General features: G+C 40.8%; 1 protein-coding gene across 2 annotated transcripts in view; it reads right to left on the reverse strand.

Moving 5' to 3' along the window:
- Nucleotides 1–3,458: 3,458 nt before the first annotated feature.
- The window catches only part of tab1 (TGF-beta activated kinase 1/MAP3K7 binding protein 1), a 102,668-nt gene continuing 91,217 nt past the window's right edge, over nt 3,459–14,909 (reverse strand). Inside the window, exons 9-11 of one of the 2 annotated variants that reach the window (XM_039765284.1) lie at nt 9,571–9,796; nt 4,902–4,965; nt 3,459–4,749 (exon numbers count right to left, since the gene is read on the reverse strand). In XM_039765284.1, coding sequence (XP_039621218.1) covers nt 4,533–4,749; nt 4,902–4,965; nt 9,571–9,796 — 507 coding nt within the window. In that variant the 3' untranslated portion in view covers nt 3,459–4,532. Of the gene's footprint in view, nt 4,750–4,901; nt 5,059–9,570; nt 9,797–14,909 lie in introns of both variants that reach the window. The other variant, XM_039765283.1, reaches the window with a different exon arrangement.

Consider the following 14,909-nt stretch of genomic DNA (forward strand, 5'->3'; position numbering starts at 1 on the left):
GCAGACTCCACCATCTTGTAACTCAGTAGCCATCCACCTTGCACCTAAAATACAAACACGTACTGCAGTCTCAAGCATCAGGCCTCAAACCCTAACATCCATACCGAAATCACACATTTTACAAGTATTCATTTAATTCAGTTTATTTGTTTTATTGCACTCTTCATTGACGCTGTCCCAGAGCACTTTAACATGTATTAAATCCCAAAACTGACTCATTCGTTTTTTCGGGGTTGGTGATGAAACTACACACCATTGTCTGAAACCAGTTTCTCAGAATGCCCAATATATATTCGTCAGATTGAAACCTAAACACCTGGGTGATTCCCGCAAGTCAATCCCATCCACTCACTGGACTCTCACATTTCAGGCCTGAAAGTAGTCTACAAATCTTATATCCAACATTTCCGCAATATGCCAAAGGTCTCATGTCTCAATAGGCCAAACCAAATCTGGATTCTTGCATCTTGGACCCCAATATTTGGAAAAAAAAAATCACATCGAAACCCTCCCTCCTTCAGAATCTCAATTTTGTACCGATCGATCACCATTTCAGTGTCCCAACATAGATCTCAGTGTCCATTGGGTTTAAAGATTCTGTCTCAATGCTCATTAGTCTCATATATGAACATCTCAAAGACAGTCTCACCTTTTAAATTTGGACCTTCTTAAGGTCTCTGAATTGACATTTCACATCTTTACCTGGAGTGTAAAGAATGGATGGGCCGAGGCTAGGCCTTATTTCCCCCAGCTCATTACTATTTTAGACCAATGGCATCACAGACTTGCTCTTTTCTGGCGATTTATAGAAAACGCTGTCGTTTCACATTGATTTCTCTCAAAGCTTCCACTTAAAGAGTATTGTTGCAATTAATATACAGAAAAACAGGATTGTTCCCCTTTTAAAAAAAAAAAAATTATGCCTCAGTTTTTACCTCGGTTGTAAGGATATGCCAGTTATCCTCAGACTCAAATGCTCGCAATTCCAAAATGCATTAGTTGCCTCTTAAAGCACCCCATCTCCATTTAGATTTCACATCCTCTCCTGCTCATCCACTCAATGGCCAGTGAGATTTCAGAAAATGTCACCCCAACATGCAGTCCTCATCGAAACAGCTCATCTCATTTCAATTCTCCACAGACGTGTCCCGGAAGAGGAGATGAAACAAGACGTTCCATATATCAGTTTCAAGCTTTCAAAGATGTGGGATGAGAAGTCAAGCAAAATGACCCCTTTAACTGGCTAACTAAAAGGATGAGGCAACTCAGGCCCCTTCTTCAGACAAGATATAATACAGAAACTGGAGTTCCCTGCATTTATATATACACACACTAGGACAAGAAATGGGTGAATCTTTAAGTGAGGCATCTTAAATGTAAAAAAATGAACAGACCTCTCTAGGCTATGACTCATTTAACAAGAGAGAAGAACAAAGTATGGTCAAGATCTGTGGATAAGATAACTGTCCAACAAAGTCTTTTGAAGTTTTTGATGAGTTTTTCAATACAATGTGGGTCTGTAGACAGGTTGTCTGGGTCAGTCAAAGAGATGCAAACAATTCTCATGCCTGGCAATAAGACCCATGTCTCTATTCAAACTATGTTGTAATGCAGGGATGGGTAAAGTCATTCCTGGAGGGCCGCAGTGGCTGCAAGTTTTTGCTCCAACTCAATTGCTTAATAAAAACCACTTCTTGCTCACGTAACACTTCTCCTTCATTTTTATGGTCTCACTTAAGATTTTGAAACCTTATTGCTTATTTTAGTCTTAAACAGCTGATCTCAGATTTTAATTGCTGCTTTTTATCAATAGGATAGAAATGACAAAAGATAGGGTGGCACGGTGGCAGCGCTGCTGCCTCGCAGTTAGGAGACCTGGGTTTGCATCCCTGGTCCTCTCTGCGAGGAGTTTGCATGTTCTCCCCGTGACTGCGTGGGTTTCCACCGGCTGCTCCGGTTTCCTCCCACAGTCCAAAGACTTGCAGGTTACGTGCATTGGCAATTCTAAATTGTCCCTTGTGTGCGTGTGCCCTGCAGTGGGCTGGCGCCCTGCCCGGGGTCTGTTTCCTGCCTTGCAACCTGTGTTGGCTGGGATTGGCTCCAGCAGACCAAATGACCCTGTAGTTAGGATATAGCAGGTTGGATAATAGACGGATGACAAGAGACCAGAATTTCTCCATTTAGCTTGTTTCCATTTACACCTGTGTGTATTTATCATGCATGATTGGGTTTAATTAAATACTTTGAAAGAAAGTCAGTCAGTATCCATCCAACTATATCCTAACACAGGGTCACGGGGGTCTGCTGGAGCCAAACCCAGCCAGCACAGGGTGCAAGGCAGGAACAAATCCCCGGGCAGGGTGCCAGCACACACACTAGGGACAATTTAGGATCACCAATGCACCTAACCTGCAGGTCTTTGGACTGTGGGAGGAAACCCACTCAGACATGGGGAGAACATGCAAACTCCACACAGGGAGGACCCAGGAAGCGAACCCACAGGTCTCCTTACAGCGAGGCAGCACCGCTACCACTGTGCCACCCTAGAAGGAAAGTGAAGAGAATAAAAAAAGGACTGAGAATTACTCATTTGTTTTAGACTTCAAAATTAAGTGATATACTTTAGAAAGGAAAATAAAAAATTTAGGATATGCGAATGACCTGACATGGCAGAGTTAATGCACTAACAAGTCATGAAATTAAACTGGCAAGGATTGTTTTCTATTTAGGCAACTGATTGGAACAAAAACCTGCCGCCAATGAGGCCCTCCAGGACTGACTTTGCCCACCCCTGTTGTAAAGCATTAAATTTTAGCACGAGTTTGACGTCCCGTTCTTTTCTCTCTTGCTGCGGTCTGAAGTTGTCCATAAGTACCGTGACTTTAAAGTCCCTCTCAGTGTCCATGGCTGTTGAAGTGGGCCGCTGCAGGAACATCTGAGTTGCCACGTTTAATGTGGAACCTGTTCTCTCTTGTTAAATGAATCTTACCCTGAAGAGATCTATTCATTTTTTACATTTAAGATGTCTCACTTAAAGATTCACCAATGTTGTTTCTTGTCCTAGAGTGTGTATATAAACACAGGGAACTCCAGTTTCTGTATTACCTCTTTGCCTGAAGAAGGGGCCCGAGTTGCCTCCAAAGCCTGCATACTGTAATCTTTAGTTAGCTAATAAAAGGAGTCATTTTGTTTGACTTCTCACTACATTCACAATGGCTAACACGGTACAACACCCTAGTACTAAAGACATGGGGTGTAATAGTTTTCTCTGCACTGTAGCCGGACGGCACTTGTTAATTTATGTCGTGATCTAAATGGGATTCTGGCTTCTCTCCCAGATTGGACAGCGCTACTAAAAAGGGCTTCTGGGAAGTGAAATGTGAAAATTACACCGAATTCAGTTTTCGAAACCATTTTTCTACCCTTTGGTACACCATATCAAAAAAATACACATTTTGTTTTTTTTAAGCTTATATTTGCAATTGCAGTGCAAAACAAAGCCATAATAGAGACTTAAAACAAATAGAAGGAATGAATCCAGAACACAGAATATGAGGCATGATTGTACCGTTCATCTAGTGGGCATCACAGTGCAACAGAGATCATGGGATTCCACACGGACACTCTACTTAAGTTTAGTTATAAAACGGGCCAGTTGTCTAGATGGGAGCTCACCCAGATGACACTATCTCTGAAGTATGGACAAGGGTGAATGCTTACCTTTACCCAGAAGCACATCACAGAAACAATTACATTAGCGCTCATAAATACCTACCACTTTCCAATTAACAGACCCGCTGGGACATTCCAACTTAAATCTTTTTTGGTTGGCGTTGTTCTGGGTACCCCAACCATACTACACCTTTAAAAAGGCAAATCCTGCCCCTGTGGTTTCAGCTCTCATCCCTCGAAAAAAAAAAAAACAACATCTTTTAGATGTGGTCAGGATAACCCTCCTTCATAAACACACTTTCTTAAAATTGTGTTAACTCTGGGACGACAGAAAGGCTGCAATCTGGGAGTTTTTGCCCAAGTAATACAAAAGCGCTGCCGAGTTGACATGCTGGCATTTCTAAGTCCAGTGTGTGGCTGACATCTTGGTTTTGTTCTGGTTACGAGACATGCGCCTTCTGGTTCTATGGTTTAAAATGAGTCTGCAAGCATTACAAACAGGATACAGGAAAGGACATACTTTGGGCCCGGGGTATCGATTTCGGTTACGGTAACTGAAAGGCACTCTTGCATATGGCTGAAGTCATGACACAGTGTTTTTAGGATATCACAGTCTTACCCTTGATCACACTGAACCACAAGGTGCAAGTGAAGATCTTCTACCTGTGCACCTTATTTGTCTGTGTAAGGTGGAGCCATGGCCCTGACAATGCAAGAATTGCAACCAAAGGCATGGCTCTTGCATGAGGACATGCACAAGAGAACAGCTTGGACGTCTGAGGTTTGAGATTGACTGAAACTTTACATGGAGCCACACTTAAGATCGAACCTGCAGAATCCATCGTCATTCCTACTTAAGGTCACTGTGGTCCCAAAACAATGGCAGAGGCATCTTGGTGTTCATTGCTCCAGAGGCGGTAAAACTCGGAGAAGTCAACGTAGGGCTCAACCCGTCCGTTTTCGTCAGGCTGCAAAGCTTGGCTTCCACGGTGTCTGAACAGACTGCCATCCCCCGAGCTGGAGCTGCTACTTTGCGTCTGGGTGTTGTTGGACTGCAAGGTGGCGGTGGGGCTTTGACTGCAAAGAAAATTTGACAGAGAGAGGGAAAAATAAATGGAGATGAAGATGGTTGGCGGTGCTAGATATTTAGAAATGGACGAAAGAAAAGGGAGGGCAATTCCGGAGAAATTGCTCTTTATCCTTTTCAATGCCCTCCCCCTGAGACTTACTTGGTGAGGGTGGGAGTGATCTCATCCAAGGTGGAGTTGGTATGGCTTCCATTCATCATGGTCCCTTGAGAAGGCATAACAAGAGACAAGGTGACACTGGTCTTGCTGGTACTCTGGTTATTAGAGTATGGGACAGACACTGGGTAGATTCTACCACCTGTGGGTCAGAGTAAGCAGCAGACAAGATAATGAACCCTGGTGCCATGCAAAAAGCAGATGGAGCTTCCAAGAGGAGAAATAAAAAAAAAACCAACTAGCATGCACTAAAACCGGTGCATACCAAACAAATGCTCAGCCTTAAACTCGGAAAGAATGTTCAACACTGGCCTCAATCGAAAGCCACACAGCTTAAAAATTAATAAAAGGAGGAATAGACATGCAGAGAAAGAGAGAAAAAAGGAGCAGAGCAAAAACTCAAGTACTTCAAGTATTAGAATTTAACAAAGGCTTAAAAACAGATAATTAATACAAAGCAGACAAACAAAACGAGGAACACAAAATTAAGTGGAATTAAGAAACAGACGATAAACACAATAAAGAGGAAAGAAAGCAAAACAACATTAGTAGAAGAATTAGAGCGCTCTAAGCACAGCAAACAATGAAAACCTTCAAAAATGAACAGAAACTTGGTTTGGGCGGGGGAAAGAAAAATACAATTCTAAACCACCACTAACCAAAGCTGGATACAACTTTAGGTGATGAGAACAAAAAGGCAAAGCTAAACCAGGCAATCTCTTCTTAGAAATAAGACAAGAGAAAGGAGACTGAGTGAGTCTCAATGGCTGCAAGCAAACAAACTCCACACTAGAGCAGTGCAGCAAAGCAGTACGGCTCTTAAATTTAAGTGACCCCACCTCCTCTGTAATTGACCCATCATTGCCAAGAATGAGACCCACCTGTAACGAGCCCAGGATTGAGGGTCAAAGAATCTTAACCCAAATGAATCTGTTACTCAATCATCAAAAGAGGGAGCGGCCAAGCTTAATAACAACCGCAAAAAGGCAGGGGCAAAATTGAAGGAGACCATTGAGGAAGCCTCAGGTCAAACCAATTCTGCCAACAGGTCCTCATAAAGGAAATAATTCCTGGGCTGAATAAGACTTCTTTTTTTTTCTCTCTATAACAAGAATGATTGACCCAAATGAGAACCTAGAAAGTGCTACATGTGGAGCTAAAAGGGACAGAGGGGTGGATACAAACCTACAGGAAATACCCTTGAAAGGGATATATTAGATGTATTGACACAATATTATCATTATTTAGACAACATACAGGAATAATTAAGAATGCAGATAAAATGTTAAATTGTAAAAATGGTTAAATATACAATAGTGGTCAAAAGTTTAGAATCACCCAGAAATGCACTTCTGAATGCACAGGAATTTGGAACAAACTACTAAATCACATTGTTGATGCAAATATCGTATGCACGTGCTCTTTCTTCTTCTTACCATGATCAAATATGATAAAAAGTAAGAAAGGAGGCAAAAAATTTTTGTAAGCAAGGCAATCCTAAGGAAAGACTAACCAGAAAACAGAATCCGAAAAACAGAAACAAAGTGTTTAAAAACCAGTCTTCTTCTTTCGGCTGCTCCCGTTAGGGGTCGCCACAGCGGATCATCTTCTTCCATATCTTTCTGTCCTCGTCATCTTGTTCTGTCACACCCATCACCTGCATGTCCTCTCCCACCACATCCATAAACCTTCTCTTGGGCCTTCCTCTTTTCCTCTTCCCTGGCAGCTCTATCCTCAGCACCCTTCTCCCAATATACCCAGCATCTCTCCTCTGCACATGTCCAAACCAACGCAATCTCGCCTCTCTGACTTTGTCTCCCAACCGTCCAATGTGAGCTGACCTTCTAATGTCCTCATTCCTAATGCTATCCATCCTCATATCGCTCACAAACTTTAACAATCAAGTAAAGACTTACCAACACCTCAGCAAGAAAAAGTACGAGCTAATTCTCTCCAAGAGTTAAGGAAACAGCAGTTTAAGGAGTCTCAGAAGATACATGATAATCGTAATTTTTCTTAATCAGCTAGGAGCAGAAAGAGAAAACTGTACTATGTCTAATTATTATGTCTAGGCTTTCCATATTCTGCCCCACAATTCTGTTTGAGCAGCTATAGTTCTTTAGGCCTAACCCTTCCTCTGAAATATTTCAAATATTTGTGAATATGGTAAACATTTTGTCTTTATATATTAAGTGTAATATGTTTTGCTAGCTGTACAGAAAACTACACCGTCAGCAGGCAAGGCCCCAGAAAGTCTGAGTCAGAGAGGGAGCAGACAGGATAACCTCCCACAGACAAGTTGATACTCACACAAGACTGTGCGCAGTCACTTTACTCAGGTCAGCAAGTGGGTAAAACCATACATGTTGAAGATGCTTCCTCTTCTTAAGGCACCAAGGAACATGAGGGACCCACACAGTTCACTGATTGTGCCTTACCATGCACCCGTAGTCAGTTTCTCAGGAATACACACTTCATACTCCCATTGTCACACCACCGAAGCGATCAAACAGCAAGTAAATCCTTCATCAATATTACAGCTGCTGCCGAGGTAGGCTTACAAACAGGTTCCTCCAGTTTCTCATACAAGAGGCGTTTCCTGAAACCTTACATCACCAGCTTGTCATTTATGAGCCACTCACACACTTCAGAGCTGCACTGACCAGTTCATTTTGGTGTGTTTCACATCTCAGATGCGTGAACCAGGGCCGTCTTAACAGCATTATAGGCCCCCGGGCAAAGCAGTGCAATGGGGACCCTTACCTACACAACCACTCTGCAAGTCACAACATACAGTCATATGAAAAAGTTTGGGAACCCCTCTCAGCCTGCATAATAATTGACTCTACTTTCAACAAAAAATATAACAGTGGTATGTCTTTCATTTCTTAGTAACATCGGAGCACTGCGGTGTTTTCTGAACAAAGATTTTTAGCGAAGCAGTATTTAGTTGTATGAAATCAAATCAAATGTGAAAAACTGGCTGTGCAAAAATGTGGGTCCTCTTGTCATTTTGCTGATTTGAATGCCTGTCACTGCTCAATCCTGATTACTTGCAACACCAAATTGGTTGGATGAGCTCGTTAAGCCTTGAACTTCATAGACAGGTGTGTCCAATCATGAGTGGTCAAAGGTATTTAAGGTGGTCAATTGCAAGTTGTGCCTCCCTTTGATTCTCCTCTGAAGAGTGACAGACAGCATGGGATCCTCAAAGCAACTCTCAAGAGATGTGAAAACAAAGATTGTTCAGTCTCATAGTTTAGGGGAAGGCTATAAAAAGCCATCTCAGAGGTGTAAACGGTCAGTTTCAACTGTAAGGGATGGAATCAGGAAATGGAAGGCCACAGGCACAGTTACGGTTAAACCCAGCAGGTCTGGCAGGCCAAGAAAAATACAGGAGCAACATATGAGCAGGATTGTGAGAATGGTTACAGACGACCCACAGATCACCTCCAAAGACCTGCAAGAACATCTCGCTGCAGATGGTGTATCTGTACATCGTTCTACAATTTAGTGTAATTTGTACAAAGAACATCTGTATGGCAGGGTGATGAGAAAGAAGCCTTTTCTGCACTCACGCCACAAACAGAGTCGCTTGTTGTATGCAAATGCTCATTTAGACAAGCCAGATTCATTTTGGAACAAAGTGCTTTGGACTGATGAGACAAAAATTGAGTTATTTGGTCAGAACAAAAAGCGCTTTGCATGGCGGAAGAAGAACAAGGCATTCCAAGGAAAACACCTGCTACCTACTCTCACATTTGGTGGAGGTCCCATAATGCTGTGGGGCTGTGTGGGCAGTTCAGGGACTGGGGCCCTTGTTAAAGTCGAGGGTCCGATGAATTCAATCCAATATCAACAAATTCTTCAGGATAATGTTCAAGCATCAGTCACAAGGTTGAAGTTATGCAGGGGTTGGATATTCCAACAAGACAATGACCAAAAACACAGTTTGAAATCTACAAAGGCATTCATGCAGAGGGAGAAGTACAATGTTCTGGAATGGCCGTCACAGTCCCCTGGCATGAATATCATCAAAAATCTATGGGATGATTTGAGGTAGGCTGTTCATGCTCGGCAGCCATCAAATTGAACTGAACTGGAGAGATCTTATGTGGAAGAATGGTGAGAAATACCTCCATCCAGAATCCAGACACTCATCAAAGGCTATAGGAGGCGTTATATTTGCAAAAGGAGGCTCAACTAACTACTGATGTCATATTTCTGTCGGTGCCCAAATTTATGCACCTGTCTAATTTTGTTATGATGCATATTGCATATTTTCCGTTAATCCAATAAACTTAATGTCACTGCTGAAATACTACTGTGTCCATAAGGCATGCCAGACATTAAAAGGAACTTGCTACTTTGAAAGCTCAGCCAATGATAAACAAAAATCCAAAGAATTAAGAGTAGTTCTCAAAAATTTTTTCATATGACTGTACATAGATTTGTATGGAGCCCCCCCAGGCAACTGCCCAGAGTGTCCATGCGTTAAGCTGGCCCTGGCGTGAACACTACGTGAACAACGCACTTTTCTTGTGAGTCTCTCAGGTTTATTATTCACAAAAAACAGTAAAGTCACGCACAGGAATTCCTCTCATCATCTGTCCACTGTATTAACATAGAGATATAACTCAAACATATTATTTACCTTGTGTTGGTGTGAGGGCAGGATCGCTAGCCTCACCCCCCAGCTGGTAGTTAAAGGTCCTTACTAGCAGCGTCATGTCCTCATGGCGGGTACAGAACTTGGCGCGTTCTCTTCCACTGAGGTACGTTTCATGATGTACTTTGCGCACCCTGTCTACCACTGCCTGTGCTACGGCATCCAGCGAGTTCTGCTGGGCACATTCAGCTGCCACAATTGACACAATCTCCTGCACAAATAAGTGAAAGATTTAGGTGAGCGTTCCTTTGGCAGAGGGGCAAATGAACTAGTGCAGCGGCAAGTGTACACTTTACCGTTTCTTTAGCAGGTTTTTCAGCAGCACAATTAAAAATAATCATAAAATTGTGCCTTTTTATACACATAATACCTTTGAAAATGCATTTCCCCACCCCTTTGGAAGTTTTCACTACTTTTATTGTACAACACTGAAACACTTTGAATTCAATTTGGCTTTTTTGACACTGATCAAAAGAAAGATACTCTTTAATTTCAAAGTGAAAACAGGTTTCTGCAAAATTATGTAAATTAATTAAAAATATAAAACATAAAATAACTGATTGTGTAAGGGCTCGATTATACTTCACACGCAGAATGCGTACGCATCATGGCTGCCACGCGTGCCCAGCATTCGTTTGATGGGTTCTCTGAGCATGTCCTCAGAAATGATTGCGACGCGTGCGCGAGTTGCAGTACCAGCAAAAAGTCGGGGGGCGCAATGTGACGTCAGAGTCTCTGTTTACTGTCTACATGTGACAGAAAGCCGCTCTGCGGATCCTATGGCAATATGACGACATACAGATGCATTCGTGGTGCTTTTATATTCAAGCGTTGCATATTCCTGATCGTAATGACGCGATACATTTTAAAAGTCTCACATGCCATCTTTTGTGCCGTCTTTTTTTCTGGAGCTCCCTTCTGACCTGACAGCAGTGGCAAGCAGAAGTAGATCACCACACAGAACACATTACATGTATGATATTCCAACACTCTGCACATGTGGAATCCTTAGATTTATATTTGATATCACTTTCATGATGAAATGCATTAAAATATGTATGTTACATTTTACAGATAAATCGTTCATTTAAATAATGAATACTGTTAATAATTACACACATGCCATTATGGCGCCACCCGAGGAGCTGTAAATCCTCTGCTTTGCTGTGCAGTCATTATCTTTATTAAATAACTTCATCATACTGCACAGCAAATTCATCATCATCTTCAATCAATATCATTATTTATGAGTATCTCTACATTTTACTGTATTTTTATTAAATTAAATTATTATTGTATTTACCCTACTTATACCAATGAAAATGTGCTTGTATTAATTACAGTACATATAGGGGTAACATCGGTATTTTACATTCTAGCACTGCAGGAGGCAGTACAGTATGTACAGTATACAGGTTTACGTTTACATTCTTTTTTTTTTTTGGGTAATGTATTAAGCTGAGTTTGAAATGAAATGAAAGTGTTTTGGGGGCATATTTAGGGTTTAAACTATAAAAATAGGTATTTATAGGCATTTTTTGACCAAATCCAAAATTTGCAGATTTTCACAATTTGCGGGTGCTCTAGGAACGGAACCCCCATGAATTTTGGGGGTCGACTGTATATAGCAGGGGTTCTCAACGTTGGTCCTGGGGACCCCCTGTGGCTGCAAAATTTTGTTCCAACCAGCTTCTGTTTTTAGTTGGACCCCTGGGCTAATTAAGTGAACTCTTATTTAACAAGTTCTGTGTTTTGGGAACAACATAGAAATATGGTAAAAAAAACAAAAATATTAAAATGTTATTATATAGTAATATGGGATTGTTATATGCAGATATATGGGAATAACATATATATTTTTTGTTTTTAACAATATGTTCATCTTGATATTCATTCTGTTTTTCCGGGTATTCTAATTGTTTAAATAATCCATTATTTACTAATTATTGGGTCTGATGCTAAATTAGTTGCAGCCTTTCAAGATTCAGTGCTCTGCTCGTTTTTAATTGTCATTATAAAGAGACAATGAAGGGGGAAAACCGCACTGAGAAAAGGCAAAATATAATGAAAGCACAAAAGAGAGTTAAGCATTTAAATCTATAGCAAAAGCAGAAATATTTCTAAATGTCTTATAAATGTAAAAATCATGCCTCTTGTCTTTCTTAATGTAGAATACGAGATGAGAAACAAAATACCAGCTAATTATCAGTTGTTATCACTGATTACAAACATGGTTGGAACAAAAACCTGCAGCCACAGTGGGCCCCCAGGACCGACTTTGAGAACCCCCTGATATATAGTCTGGCACATTTACACTACAATCAGCTGAAACCCCCGACAGATGATCTCCATAAAGTCAATTATGCAACTTCTAAAAATAATTGGCTGCACCAGTGATGATTTAGGTGTCTTATTAAAGGGTGTGAATACTTATGTGATCAGTTATTTTGTGTTTTAGATATGTAATGAATTTAGACCAAGGGTTGCCAACTCCAGTCCTAGAGGACCACCGTGGCTGCAGGTTTTCATTCTAACCTTTTTCTGAATGAGTGACCTGTTTTTGCTGCTAATTAACTTTTTTTAAACTAATTTTAATTGCCTTGCTTTTGAAGACTCAGACCCCTTAATTGTTTCTTTTTCCTTAATTAGCAGCGCAACAATAATGAAATACAAAATGAGTCAAAACAACTGCTGCCCATCATACAATATCTGAAAATAAAGAAAGATGAGGGTCTCAGGAATGTCAATCTGCTCAGGTCCACAAAACATTTTAACTGAGCTCTTAGAAACAGAAAATCAACAATTTCGGAAATGTCTGCTAATGCACCATGAGAACAGCAACAAGCCACGAAATTAAAGAACGGGTTTAATTAAACCCGGCAGGGCAGGAATTGGCACCTCATTAAGCAGCTGGTTGGAGTGAAACTGGTTGGAGTTTGAGGCCCTGACTTAGCTGGTCTTCTGTTGGCTCCCTCACTTCACATTTCATTTCTGTTTGGGCGCCATTTAGGGAAAGAAATGAAGCAATTCAGAGGAACGATGAAGAAATTCTGGGGAATAAATCTTAAAAAACAAGTCTATTAAAATGAAAGGAAAACGAGTTAATTAGCAGCACAAACAGGTCACTCATTAAAAAATAGGTTGGAATGAAAACCTACAGCCACGGTGGTCCTCCAGGACCAGAATTGGCGACCCCTGATTCAGACCACATAGTAGGAATCTGTTTTCACCTTTGACATTAAATAGTCTTTGTCTGTTGGTCAGCATTAGAAAGGCAACATTAAAGTTGTGCTTGAAAGTTTGTGAACCCTTTAGAATTTTCTATATTTCTGCATAAATATGACCTAAAACATCGTCAGATTTTCACTCAAGTCCTAAAAGTAGATAAAGAGAAACCAGTTAAACAAATGAGACAAAAATATTATACTTGGTCATTTATTTATTGAGGAAAATGATCGAATATTACATATTTGTGAGTGGCAAAAGTATGTGAACCTCTAGGATTAGCAGTTAGTTTGAAGGTGAAATTCGAGCCCAGTGTTTTCAATCAATGGGATGACAATCAGGTGTGAGTGGGCACCCTGTGTTATTTAAAGAACAGGATCTATCAAAGTCTGCTCTTCACAACACATGTTTGTGGAAGTGTATCATGGCACGAACAAAGGAGATTTCTGAGGACCTCATTAAAAGAGTTGTTGATGCTCATCAGGCTGGAAAAGGTTACAAAAGCATCTCTAAAGAGTTTGGACTCCACCAACGCACAGTCAGACAGATTGTGTACAAATGGAGGAAATTCAAGACCATTGTTACCCTCCCAGGAGTGGTCGACCAACAAAGATCACTCCAAGAGCAAGGCGTGTAATAGTCGGCGAGGTCACTAAGGATCCCAGAGTAACTTCTAAGCAACTGAAGGCCTCTCTCACATTGGCTAATGTTCATGTTCATGAGTCCACCATCAGGAGAACACTGAACAACAATGGTGTGCATGGCAGGGTTGCAAGGAGAAAGCCACTGCTCTCCAAAAAAACATTGCTGCTCATCTGCAGTTTGCTAAAGATCACGTGGACAAACCAGAAGGCTCTTGGAAGAATGTTCTGTGGACAGATGAGACCAAAATAGAACTTTTTGGTTTAAATGAAAAGCGTTATGTTTGGAGAAAGGAAAACACTGCATTCCAGCATAAGAACCTTATCTCATCTGTGAAACATGGTGGTGGTAGTATCATGGTTTGGGCCTGTTTTACTGCATCTGGGCCAGGACGGCTTGCCTTCATTGATGGAACAATGAATTCTGAATTATATCAGAGAATTCTAAAGGAAAATGTCAGGACATCTGTCCATGAACTGAATCTCAAGAGAAGGTGGGTCATGCAGCAAGACAACGACCCTAAGCACACAAGTCGTTCTACCAAAGAGTGGTTAGAGAAGAATAAAGTGAATGTTTTGGATTGGCCAAGTCAAAGTCCTGACCTTAATCCAATCAAAATGTTGTGGAAGGACCTGAAGCGAGCAGTTCATGTGAGGAAACCCACCAACATCCCAGAGTTGAAGCTGTTCTGTACGGAGGAATGGGCTCAAATTCCTCCAAGTCGGTGTACAGGAATGATCAGAAGTTGCAGGAAACGTTTAGTTGCAGTTATTGCTGCAAAGGGGGGTTACACCAGATACTGAAAGCAAAGGTTCACATACTCTTGCCCCTCACAAATATGTAATATTCAATCATTTTCCTCAATAAATAAATGACCAGGTATAATATTTTTGTCTCATTTGTTTACCTAGTTTCTCTTTATCTACTTTTAGGACTTGAGTGAAAATCTGATGATGTTTTAGGTCATATTTATGCAGAAATATAGAAAATTCTAAAGGGTTCACAAACTTTCAAGCACAACTGTAAATCCACTGTGATTCAATGTTGAATAACAGTCAAATTTGAAGGGCTCCAAGGAGGGGTCTTCTTGTTGTTTGTTTTATACTGGCCTACCCCTACTACAAACTCTGAATTTAAGGTTTGTGGGGGTAAGGCCAGGTACACCAGGGTCCCTAAACTTAAAAATTTAGAGTAGGTGCCTAACCTTAAAAACAAGTGGCGTCTGCTTTCTGAACAAGAGCCTCAAGGAGTAAATAGTTTCTATTGCCACTGTATTAATCAAGGGAGTTCCAGCATTTTTGAAATCTAAGTTTTTAATTAAAAAATTGTGTTACTAAAGAAAGGTTTTTATTTGAAAAAAAAAATGTAAATAAAAGTTAAGGCTTGCACATTTGCTAAAGCCTAAAGTACTAATAATTCTTTCTTTAATAATTCTTTGCATTTATATAGTGCTTTTC

The sequence above is a fragment of the Polypterus senegalus genome, chromosome 10, assembly GCF_016835505.1.
Source record: "Polypterus senegalus isolate Bchr_013 chromosome 10, ASM1683550v1, whole genome shotgun sequence".
NCBI classification, from domain to species: Eukaryota; Metazoa; Chordata; class Cladistia; order Polypteriformes; family Polypteridae; genus Polypterus; species Polypterus senegalus.